The 13,338-nt window shown below is 36.8% G+C and overlaps 1 protein-coding gene across 1 annotated transcript in view; it reads left to right on the top strand.

Annotated features, from left to right (window-relative positions):
• The window catches only part of zfyve26 (zinc finger, FYVE domain containing 26), a 109,393-nt gene extending 97,917 nt beyond the window's left edge, over positions 1–11,476 (top strand). The window contains 6 exon segments of the mRNA XM_069917086.1: positions 531–669; positions 1,137–1,196; positions 3,224–3,406; positions 5,732–5,782; positions 7,628–7,789; positions 7,792–11,476. Coding sequence (XP_069773187.1) covers positions 531–669; positions 1,137–1,196; positions 3,224–3,406; positions 5,732–5,782; positions 7,628–7,789; positions 7,792–7,833 — 637 coding nt within the window. The 3' untranslated portion in view covers positions 7,834–11,476.
• Positions 11,477–13,338: the final 1,862 nt, after the last annotated feature.

The raw sequence follows: 13,338 nt of genomic DNA, 5'->3' as shown, positions 1-13,338 counted from the left end.
AACTGCTTGAGCATTGTTTAGTCATATAGAAGAGTTCAAAACGAGGTTAAGATGTCGACTGTGGGGTCTCGCCAATGGAGCAGAAATGAGCCCCTCACTGGGATGTATTAAATAAGTATTTTCCATGTTTTATACATTTTTAAATTAATATCGATAAAAGTTTACAGAATATTACTTTGCCAAAAGTAAGATTTGAGGAAAAGGTGTTAATTTTCAATTACATAATTATTTGATAAATATCTTAATTCTCTATCTAAAGACTCCTTTCCTGAGAGCACATTAGATACTTGGACCTGAGCTGTTCTTGAAGAGAATGTAATTAAAGGAGTCTTCATTTAGCTTCTGAGCTTGCCTGCTTGGTTGCTATTTTGTGCACTTTTGATCACTACTATAAGATAGAGCTATAATAGAAGTTTGAAATTGTGCACCATGTGCATCATCAGAAACATACCAGAGATAACTTAGAAGTTGCGTGTTGCTTGTCATTTGAACAGATCACCTGCAAAATCCTTTTGCATATTTATTATCAGGTACATTAATATAATTGAGCTGCAGATTGAAGTAATCAAATTCTTGCATCGATGTGAAATTTCGGGGAGTTCAAAAATCAGTGGACCTCCTGCCAATCTCTTTGGGAACAACAAAATGAAGATAGAGGTTGCTTGCAAGGTATGTTGTCCTGCATTGTGATTTTTCAGTGTTATTCACTGAAAATTTATGAAGACACCAATAAACAGGAACTGTTTTTGCATGAAACAAAAACACGATGGAGGAGAAACGCAGCAGGTCAAACACTGCATTTGATAAAGATACATATACAACGTTTCGGATTTTGCTATGTAGGTACCTGAGGTACTTGTGGGGGCCAAATTGGGAGGCCTGCAACTGGAGCTGGAAGCCATGTGCCTTGTGGCTTCTCGCTTGGGCTCCCGGCCTCCCAGTTTGACTCCACAAGGATCTCTGGTGCCTGCACAGCAAAACCCGAAACGTTAGTTATATGTCTTTACCTTTGCTATGTAAAATGCTGTTTGACCTGCTGAGTTTCTTCAGCGTTGTGTTTTTGCTTCAGTCACAGTGTCTGCAGTTTTCTGTGTTTTACTACTATTTTTGCATGAACGTTGCTGTCTTTGTTCCAGGTTCTGCTTGGAGGCAAAAATATTGAAGAAGGCTTTGGAATTTCTTTCAGAGTTATTCAGGTAATGAAAATATTCTTGTAAATTTTATCATTCCTCTTATCAAGTGATCCTCCAATTTCTTGGGATTGGTAGTACTGATAATGCAATGCCAATAATTAATCTTGTGTCTGGGTTGGGAGAAGAGAAATCCAGTGAGGATTTTTTTCCCTCATCACCCTTCCATTCACTCTGCTAAAAAATATTTGTGTGTGGGTATAAATGTGAGAGCAGGGCGAGGTTTTGCTGCCATGACCTGAAATGTTGAAATCTACAGGTTGAAATATAATGAGTTGCTGATAGACAAGGCACAAAATGATCCAAACTTTGAGATTGGAGAGAAGGGGCGATGACAGGGCAGTAGATCTTCAAGTTATGAGAGGATGTTAATAAACTGGCAAATTAAGTTCAATACAGTTAAGTGCGATATATGCAAGAGAAAACTGGAGATAATTTATAACTTGCAATACAGAAGGCAATGTGGAGTAGAACCAATGGAAATTTAAATTATAAATAAATCTATCAGTGTAAGCTGAGCCATAGACGAGCAAGTCCATTAAGTTTGTTTCTTGAGGGATAACATTTAAATCTGCAAAGGTTATGCTTAGCCTGCATCAAATTATGGTTAGATCAGACTCCGAGAACTGCTTGCATGTCTGTGTTACGTCACACTCGATGTCTCCAAACTAAGGACCTGATTGTTGACTTCAGGAAGGGAAAACCGTCTGTGTAAATTCAGTGATAGGCAGTGGAGACCCACTAACGGCACAGTGAAGAAAACACATCAGCTTGTCTACTTCCTCAGGAGATTGCAAAGGTTTGGAATGACATCAGAAGCCCTGGCATATTTCTTCAGATATTTGGTGGAAACTGTGCTGACCAGCTGCTTCACAGAATGTTATGGGGACACCAGTACCCTCCCCCAAAGCACTGCCAAAGGTAGTAGACACAGCCCAGGACATTAAAGGCAAAACCCTCCACACTATCAAGAACCTCTTCAGGGAACACTGCCATCAGAGAACAACAGCGATCATCAAGGATCCACGCCACCAGCACACGCTTTGTTCTCTCTGCTACCATCAAGAAAGAGGTATAGGTGCCACAAGGGTCGCCCCAGCAGGTTCAGGAACAGCTGCTATCCCTCCATCATTAGATTCCTCAACAATAAATTCAATCAGGGACTCATTTAAGAACTCTTACGGTCCACTTTATTGATTTTTTTGTCTACTCTGTATTGCACAGTCAGTTATTTACATTTCTTTATTTGTTCATGTGAGCATTGTGTAGAATTTTCTTTTTACACTACCAGTAAGTGGTAATTCTGCCTGGGCCACAGGAAAAAGAATCTCAGGGTTGTATGTGATGTCTTGTTTGTATTCTAACAATAATTCTGAAATCTGAATTGAAGAAATGGTCTAGGATCATTTGGGAGACCAACAAGCATGACACCAGAAATATGAAAGTATCCATGTGAGGAAAGGATGAGTTCATTTCTAAAAGACTGAAGGATGACCTGATACAGATCTTTAAAAATTTTTTTTTAAATTTTATAGTTAGGGAAAAGAAAGGATAGACAGATAAATGGCAGGTACTGTTATGGGGAATAATGTAAAACGTGTCTTATGGAATTGTAATCTTTTGGGCCATGATAGGAAGCCTGTCTCGATGCTACAACAATATGAAACTACCATTACTGCTCTGCTCTCTAACCACACATCTCTGCTTCAAACGTATTTCCATTTTTCCTGCAAAAGTGTGTCCATTTTTTTGTTACGATCACTGATTTCAACTAGCACACTGTAAGAAACTTTATGTTGCACTGCTGGTGTGAAGGAATTTGTATTAACCTTTCTTTGCTCTTGTGCTACAGTTTCGATTTGATGTCTCCTTGCCACTTACGCCAATTGAAATGCTTCAAAATCTTCTGTAAATCTACTGCTGATGCAGTTCCAGTTTTTTTTTATATAACTATAGTACACAAAGGATTACCTACTTTGGTCCTATTTGCCGACCTTATAATGCCTGCTTTTTTTTTTAAATCTTCAACCCAGGATTTTCAGTTGAATGCAGCTGCTGTATATGATAAAGCTGCAAAACAGCTTCTGCAGGAGCACAAGATTTGCCAAATCAGACAGTTGCTGAAATGTGTTCGTGAATCAGGAGTAGCATGTGGTGATGACACTGATAATCTACTCCTCCGATTCATTGAAGGTGGTGATGAACTGCTTACACAGGTGAGAACGATGTAAATTTAACTACCAAAGCCATCAAATCACATTCTTTTTTCACCACCGCTGCATTTTAAATTTGTTCCGCAACACTTTTGGCTGTCTTACTCAAATGACACATCAAATGAAATGAGTCTATGGTACGTGTATATCTCATTTCTCTCAAAATGTGGGGTTAAAGTTCAGTAGGAAAGAACAACTGCAGTCTTTTTGATCAATCCATGTTACTATTTGGTGTTTTGTCATAATAATTTAAGGAATACTTTTAGAATAGACTCTGGGGTGTGGGGAAGGGGAAACCAAAACCTAATGATTTGGTGCTTATCTAAATTTGCATTCAGCCGTCATGCAAAAGATTGACTGTCCATTTCTCTTCATAGATGTTTGTGCATATTCCAGCATCCTGCAGATCTTGTGTTTCTCAAAATTTGTATTTTGCTCATTTCTTCTTCGTCGAAGAATTCTTCTGTTCATTTTGGAGAGATGCAGCTATGTAACTCCTCCAGACAATTCTACTTGACGTTGACATTGAAGTCAACTTAAATCTTCATTGCAAATTGCAAATTCTTGATTTTACTTTTATGGAGAGGCACAAAGATCAAAAATTCTGTCCCTGTAAATTTGTCAAATTTGGGAAGTATTTTAAGAAATTCTTCATGATTTAAAATGTAGTCAGGGCAACTTCCTATTATGTTTTATCTTTTGTTTTTAAAAATGCATTAAATAAGAAAAAAAAGTCAAACCATGAATTTTCAAGACTTTCATTAAAAATATTGTCCTTGATGACATCAGCAAATGCTTGTCATTTGGAACAATTTCAGTTTAATATTGTTACTTTGCATGAATGCAATTAGAAAATAAAGCATTTTAAATTATAGATTTACAGACTGATCTAGATCTCAGAAAGTTTGTCATGCTTTATGACAAAATGACTCAAATTCTGTATTCCTTTTTTTTTTAAAGTCTGCAGACTTTTAGCCCATTTAATGTTTCCCAATTAAATTTCAATCATATTTTTTAAGATGTATTCTTTATCTTAGTTTCCCAATCTGAGAGAAGTAATGAATATTTTGTTTTAAAAGGAGCATTTTGTGCTGTAAATTTGATTTCCTTGCAAGTCACCATTTGAATATGAACAATCGTGCAATAGCATACATTGTGGTGGCCTGCCGTGATGACAATCGAGCTGGTGCTCCAGGCGGTGAGCGCACCCAAAGACCAGTAGCCCGCACAGTGGCACTGGCCCTAACAAGCAAACTGGCAGGTGAACGGCAAGGGCAGCTGAAAGGCCAGCGACCCCAAAATGGCGCTGGCCTTCCTGCGCAGCCAACAGACAGGGAGTGCGCACGGGAAAGAAGGGCATTGTTATGCAGGAAAGTACCCACGTGCAGGAAACCCGCTTTTGTTATGCATGTTGTGACATCAGCCAAGGAGTCCACGGCAGGAACAGTGCAAGTATAAAAGTCGGGCCTGAGCCCTAATAAAACTTGGAACTTAACCTGATTACATAACGTGTGTATGTGTGTGTGTGTGTGTGTGTCTTTCGAGTAGCACATGGCAACACATAAAATATATAACTCAAATTTGTCTCAATTAAACAGAATATTCATTTGCTATGCATAATTACTTTATTACTGTCAGTGTACCCAGTTTAATCTCACTGTCCTCCATAAGGATCATCAATCAAAATGTTCATTTGGTATCATGCCAACCTGTCTCCTTGCATAAATACCCTCCTTTGACCTTCAGTGGTTCTACGTTTTTCCTGCTACCCTCTTGTCTTTAATGTATGTATTAAATGTTTCAGCATTTTCCTTAATCCTGCTTGCCATGGTCTTTTCATAGCACCCGATTCACTGAGTTCTTTTCTGCTTTCATATATTTGTTAAGGGTCCTGTCTGATTTCAAAACTCAATTTTTAGAGGCCTATATACTTGTGTGAACCATAAAAATGTATATTTTTTTTGTTAACCCTTTGAATAAGAAACATAGTGACAGGAATGTCTGCAGATGCTGTGATTGTAGTGCAATAAGCAAAAGTGCTGGAAAGACTCAACAGGTCACAGAGCACCTTGACAAAGGGTTCAGGCCCGAAACATTTGTTACCCTTTACTTTCTATAGATGCTGTATGATCAGCTGAGTTTCTCCAGCACTTCTCAGTAAGGAACACAAACCAGTTGTCAGTAAAATATTCATATTTTGAATATTCTTCCATCAGTTATATTCAGTTGAAGTAACCCAGAAGATTTTGAATTTTATTGATCCTAATCTGCATTTAAATTTCGTCAGTAATATTTCCGTATATGAATTAAATATTTATCTTTTTCCAGTCAAAAGAGCTCGAGAAACTTATTCTTGAAATGAACAAATATGGTAATAAGGTAAGCAAGTATTGGAACTGTTATGTTGTAATGTTTCAAATTTTGTATTGTACACAAAATGTCCCAATATTTACAAGGAAATGAAATTCTGGTACGACGTCTTGTACTTACCTCAGCCAAGATTCACCTTATTCTCTCCCTGCCCCACCGTGGCCACATCCACCCAATTAACTCTGTCTCCTTTTTTGTTATGCTCCATGAAACTGCATATGTATTGGCCAGTTAGCCATAACTTCAACAGTTCGAACCAAGATCATGAAATACGACCTTTGTTACTACAATCTCATTGGTCTCTCTACCAACCTTTTTTATCTCGAGGGCCTAAGCTCAATCCTCCATCCCATTCAGTTCATTCATTGATTTGGGATCAATGTTCATGTGAATAGTAACGCCAGTATTTATTTTGCTCTCATTTATCATCAGTCTGCTACATTTGTTTGTCTAATGCACAAGCCTGTGAGCAGCAGTTTTCTCTATTAACTGATTGGATGACCAACATTATTCTCAACATTTAAATGTCGCATTCTGTGTTTAAATTTATCCCTTTCTGTGTCCATTCCACTCAAGATGAAAATCACAGCTCTCCACTGTAGTCTCCAGCTCTTAAGCAATCCACATCCTATGTCCTGCTGTTGACATTCATACCTTTTAATCATCCAGATACAATTGATCTAGAGTACGTTCCCTTCATCCTTTGTCCTCTTCACTAATATTTAACTAAAATAACTAAAGCCCTAAAATCCATACTGCTCAGGGATTGGGATGGTCTGTATTTTTGGATTTTCTGGATTCTTGTGCATTTAAAATTGAAGGAAAATTAAGAAGAGACAAACAAGTAAATATTGACCGTTTTTTTTTCCATTAGCAAATACAGAATACTTCATTTATCAATACAAGTAGTTCTAGAGAAAAATAAAGTCAACACTTTACAAAAATTTAAACAAATTTTTGCACTACAAAAAAACCAAGTAATTCTTGAAATTGGATTTAAAAATTAACATTGTAAACGTAAAATACAGAATACAAATTAATTTTTTTGTGATAAGATTACCTTTAATAAACTTGGTCATTTGTTGGCACTGTGCATATGTGGCATTTGAGCATGCACGCACACATACAAAGCATGTTAAATTTAAAACGTTTGAGAGTCTAGATTCTCGAGTGGTCCAAATTTCTGTCATCTGGATTTTTGGACGACTTCTATAAATTTTTGGACTTCTTCATTCACTAGCTATTGTCAATGTCCTCCTTCTCTCTCACTTGGCCAGTGCTATGTTTGACCAGTGCCCAGTCTAATGAGATGCTTTTTTAAATTTTCCCAGTTAAAAATTAGGATGATCATTTGCCTCTCTGGTCATCTTCTCTGATTTATCCAGACATTTTTCATCCATATTGACTATGATTTGTGCTTGACTTAAAATCCACTAGCTCAGAAAGACCTGCATTGCAAGCAGACCATTAGTCTCTTACTTTAAATTCTCCTCTCTAAGGCCTGTATTTTGGGACTTCTACCTATTCTGTACTCATTCTTGCTGATCTAGTTCATCCTTCTGATGGTATTAGTTCCCTGCTCTATAATGGTCCAAGTTTACATTCTGATTGCTTTGTGGAATTTAAATGTTCACTATTTATGTCCTTTTTTTTTTCCTAACATGATTTTGCTTCTACCTTGCTTATGGCCACACATCAAAATAGCTTGAGGTTTTGGCCTTTGTGCAATCTCATCCACCTGTGTTGCCATTGTGGGCATACTTGCAATCAGACAGGCCTCTGGTCTGGAATGCAAGAGTCTGAGTTGCATGTTTCCACTAGTACCTTTTAACAAAATTCTAATTATACCTACAGATTAAAGCCTTCTTGTTGTGTAATAAATACCGTTCAGCCTATTTGGTTGCTGTGAAGCTTGATATGGAGCAGGCTTTGCACCATGTCCGGGAGGTACTGGAAGCTGCTGATAAAGCGCAGGAGGAACTCGTAGCGAAGATCTGTAGGGAGTGGCTGAAATCACACACCAGCCTAGGATGCAGACACAAAAAACCCACGGCAACTAATGTAGGAGAGTGAGGCTGCACAGGATCTGAATTGCTATCTCAAGAAAATTTGCCATGAAATGTTAGTTTCATCAAATAAGGAAGAAAATGATGTTCCAAGATCATTTGAACAATCCATGGAAATAGTAGTATAATTTTGTAACATTTTCGCTTTTTTTTGCCTGAATTTTATAAAGTTAATGTTGCACACTCTTTATATGCCCCATCAATTCCAGTTCAAATTCTGATGTGTTTCCAGTCACTACAATTCTATTAGCGCCCTTAATGTCGGGAGTTTGCTGCACCCAGTGAATGTTTTATAACGTTGTAAAACCTGGTTCATTGTTCATTATTTGATGTGAGTTTAAACTGCTCAAATTACCAGTTGAACCCATTTTGATGTGGTTTTGATGCCTGTAGTCACAAAGCTCTCTCGGTCTTGATTAATCCTATAGTATTAAGTTTATCCGATCATGTTTGCAGAAAACCTAAACTTGCAGCATCAGAACTGACAAATTATTTCCAAAGCAGTTGCTGCTTTACATTAAAAAAATTTGTGCCATCAAGCAAGTTTGCTATGTTGACCTCTTGACTGTGTACCTCACCTATCTATCCTGTCCTTTCAAAAATGCCAAGCAAAGATTTAAAAATTTCAGAATTATAGCTATCCATATATTTTGCTGCTGTATCCGAAATGTTTCATTTTTTTTCCTGCAGAATTCAGTGGATTCTGCTGTTGAGTTCATGACTGGCTTGTTCAGAGATGAGCAAGCTAAAGTACTACTCTTCCCCTCTTTCCATCAATTTCTCTTCATCCTCTTTGCTTTTCGTCAGGCTCTTGACAGTTGGATTCTTGTAGCCCTTGGTATCTCATGAAATGAGACGTGAGATGTTGAGTGCCAGCAGAGTATTTTACTGTAGGCTCCTCAGTACCTGCACCCATCTATTATCCTTGCCTTTAAACTTCATCCTTTGAAGACCAGCTTTTGCACAGTATCCAGGCAAAATTCTCGTTTTCCTCATTGCAATGCCATGTACAGAGATTAAATGTTGCTAGCCTCCTAATTTGACACAAAGATGAGAGAAGATTCTCCTGTACAAAGAAATACAGCATCTAAATATATTATTAGATTATTCTGGAGTTATGTTTGGAAATACTTGGGAATAAAGGTGGAACACAGGGTGGGAAAGCAAAACAATTAAAAGCACCACACCAAGTGACAAAAGTCATCACTGGGAAACCACAGTAGGTTACAATTCTGATAATTTTATTTAGCTACATAATTTGATAGTGTTACATAGCTAAGAAATAAACATAATGTTGATACTGATAACAATATACTGAAACACTAAACCATGAGCTTTAAGCCATGCATAATATACTAGCTAAAAATTTAAAACCACACCAATAACAAAAAAAAATCCTAGAATTAGAAGTCAATCATTCAAAAACCAGTTCAGAATCCAATAAAAAAGGAAGAATATTAAGGCCTTCCAAGTTAAGAGGGCAATAAAAATGAGGATCTTTAATATCAAGGAAACCAACACCATGTTATTTTTAGGATGCTAGGCTCCTCTTGTACCAATAATAAAATCATGGAAACTTACCATTGCAATACTTAAATCGCCCTTGATGCCAGCTTTGAAATGTCAGTACTTAATGGATTTCTCAATAAAAGCCTTCCCCAATGATCGGGAATTATCTTCAAACCTTATTGACAGACCAATGGCAGCAGCATGTTCTTTAATAAAAATAGCATCTGGTAATCTTCTATCTGTGTCAGTAAATCTAGATTCTCTATACAAATTGACACCACTTGTTGGCTTTTTCTCAAAGCAGGTCTAAGATACTTTTGTGATGGAAGATTCTTGATTGTTTGACACCCATAAATTTTCATGAGGACATCATCAATAGTCCCTATTGCAATCTTGTAACACTTGCAAATTTTATTTGCATTTGGTCTTGCATTTCTAACATTTGAACTTGGCATCAATGTGGTAATAAGATTGTATTGTTTTTTTTTAAAAATCCACAAATTCAACTATTTGCATGCGGATCACTTTTGCAATAACAAACTCCACCAACTGCTCCAAGTCTCAAATTTGATTTGACACCAATTAGTATTTGTTATTACTGATCGACCTTGTAGTGGTCTCCCCTTAAAATTTATTAACTACATCATCTATACTTATCCCTGCAAACCTAAAGGACGTACCCACTAAGCAATTATTCATGCCTCTTTACTTCAGAATTGACAAGTGAGATGTGTATTCTTTCATCTTCCTTCGTATTATCTCATCTAACTGAACTGAAATTTTTTGCAAGGAAGGAATAGCATTGAGGTGTAAAGTGGGATTTAAAAATTTTTTGTCTGTGTTGGCTTAAGACATGGCAAGATTTCCACTCCATAGCTCGAGTCTATCTTCCCAAGGGTCAAGACGTTCACCAAGTAATTTCTCAAACTCTCCAAGATTAATAAAAATCTAACTGGCTGCTATTGAAATTCTATTAGTCTCCTCGAAGTCCATCTCCTTGCAAAATTTTTTGGGAACCTGAAGGTTCTTTGAAATGCCCTTGTGAAATAGCACTTGAGCAATTGTCAACAGCAAAAGCATATTATCCATTCCAATTTAAAACCATATCCATCACCATTCAATGAACATTATAAAATGTCCATGGTAATGTTAAAAAGTATAAGTGAAAGTGGGTCTCCTTGGCTTAAACTTGTAAGGATGGGTGCGGTTCATTCTCCCCTGTTTTTGATTACTGTAAATGAGTTAGTATATAGATCCATAACGAGGTTATGTATTTCCATTCAACCCAAAGCTTTAATAATGAGCTTTTGGCTGATGGTATCAAATGCCTTGGCCAGATCAATGAAAACTATTGCTCGATCTTTGATTCCACTTGGCCCCTTTATCAGATTTCGCAAGATAGAAATATTTTTGTTACAGCCATGGGTGACTGCCACAAATATTTTTTGTTGGACATTAAGAAAATTGTATAGTAGCATAGCTATCATCAAATGACATTTGCTTCTGAGATGGAATATAAATAACAATCCCTTTGTATTTTAAGTACTAATTGTGTACATAGAGGTGCAAAAGATTTTTAATGACATATGTACATATTTCTCCATTTCAATAAGAATATATTTTTAAGTACTAAGCTCAGTTTTCCTATTGTATTTTTATTTTAGTATTTGTAGCTTCCTAATCAGATGTAAGTGGATAAATAACGAAGCTGCAGCCAGTTGCTTAACACATTCGTGAAATAAAGGCATAAATGCACCAAGAATAACGGTTGTCAAGTTTACAAATATCACTGTTGTAACACACAATTACACAAACACAACAGCTTGTAATAGCAGCAGAGATCAGATATTTACTGTGGTTATCTTTGTCAGGAGTTTGGAGGAGACCACTTCAGTACTCTGTGATTATCAATGACTCTTAAAGTTGTATTGAATGATTGATACATGACCTCCAATAATGGATGTACTTTATGTACCAGTGACAATATTTTATGAAAGTGCACCTTCAAATTTTTCATGAATGTTGTGGAGCAATTATGCAAAATGTATTTTTGTTTTCTTTTTGGCTTAAGATGTTATTTGAAACTTGTAGCTTGACTCCTGGAATAAATAACACAAACTTTAAAAAATGTCATGCCTGGCTTGAATAGAAAATATCTCTGGAAATAGAGATAAAGTAGATTACCATTGGTCAGTTCCAAACTAAGGTACTCTCTGATCTTCTGCAATTCACATGATCCATGTATGCTTTTTTTTTCACAAACAAACCTTCATTGAAATGCCATTTTTTTACTAGTATGAACAATTTAGAAATGAGTTTTAATTTTGAGCATCCTTGTTCAGTGTTGTTAATATATTCATCAGTCTTACAAATAGTTTGCCAGAAAATTATGCTGATGACATAAGATTAAAATTGATGTATCGTATTAATGACATATTATTTACATGATGCAGCAACATAAATTTTCAAAATAATAACCATGCCACATACAGCAATAGTGAAGGTTCCATAAACACTCAGTACATTGTAGTGTGCAGCAAAGCCACAGCGCACTCTAGTCAATGTGATACAGTATGTTGCACTCAATGCAAGAAACCAAGTGTAACTCTTCTTGAAAAGTTGCAACACTTACTGATGTGTGGTATATTGTTTAAATGTCTTTTTCTATTTTTAAAAATGGCATGATACTGCAAAAATTTATTTATAGCTGTGCGGCGAGATCTTTATTCAATGGGGTCTTTATATTTGCCCAACCATTAATTCCCATTACAAAATATATGCATGTCACAAAATTTTACAACAAACCTGTAATTGGAATTTAATAAAAAAAAAAGGGCCAATTCCATAGACTAAGAAACATTCAAATGCAACTGATTTTAAAGTTGTATATAAATTATGCAGTTTGTAAGAATTTGATATAAAGAAATCACGTTGCTGAAGACGAGGTCATACTAAATCTAGTACTGGGCAATGAACCTGATTAGGTGACAGAGGGTGACTATTTTGGAGATGGTGACCATAACTCCCTGACCTTGAGCATAGGAGCTGATGAAAGGGGAAAAGACTCATTGTAATAGTATTAGGCATGAACGTAGAAGCATAAACTGGGAAGAAATAGTCTCCGGGAAGTGCACAGCAGAAATGTGAAGGATGTGTAGGGATCACGTGCACAGAGTTCTGAAGAGGTTTGTTGTACTGAGATAGAGATAGGATCATGGTTGACAAGAGAGGTGGAAGTGTTAGTCAAGAGCAAGAAGGAAGCATATACAAGGTTTGGGAAGAAAAATTCAGACTGGGCTCGTGAGAAATCTCACGCAGCAAAGAAGAAATGTTAATGATCTTAGGAGAACTAAAAGTGGACGCAAAGGTTTTGGAAAGTAGGATTAAGAAAAATGAAGGAGGTTGAACTGAAAGAGGTCATTTTAGAGCTTATGAAATGCATGGATAGATAACTCCTCAGGGCCAGATGGAAAGCGAGGGAATTGATTGCTGGGGTGTCCTCCCTAAGCTATAGGAGTGGAATTGAAGGATGGCCAGCGTTGTTCCCCTGTTAAAGAAAAGTAAAAGGGAGAATACTAGGAATTATAGACCAGTTAGTTTTGTGTAAATGGTGGGTAAGCTATTGGAGAGGATTCTTGGGACAGAATTTACAATCATTTGGAGAAGAAGTCTTTTATTCATAGGGATATTCAGCATTGCTTTGCGAGGGGCAGGTCATGAGTCTAATTGAGTTTTTCCAAGGTTTTGAAAGTCGCCTAGATTTGAGTAGGACATTTGACAGTGCGCCCTGTATGGGCTCTTTTAGAAAGTCATGAGGCATGGGATGTGTAGAACCTTCTTGGATTTGGAATTGGCTTGCTCACAGAAGGCACAGGGTGGGAGTAGATAAATGTATGCTGATTAGAGGCTGGTGATCTGTTCTGGGACCTCTGATCTTTGTGACTTAGATGAATAAGTGGAGGGATTGGTCAATAAATTTACAGATGACAC

This window comes from Narcine bancroftii, chromosome 2, assembly GCF_036971445.1.
Source record: "Narcine bancroftii isolate sNarBan1 chromosome 2, sNarBan1.hap1, whole genome shotgun sequence".
NCBI lineage: Eukaryota > Metazoa > Chordata > Chondrichthyes > Torpediniformes > Narcinidae > Narcine > Narcine bancroftii.
Note: the sequence above shows the minus strand (reverse complement) of the source record. Positions and strands in the feature narration are given on the sequence as shown.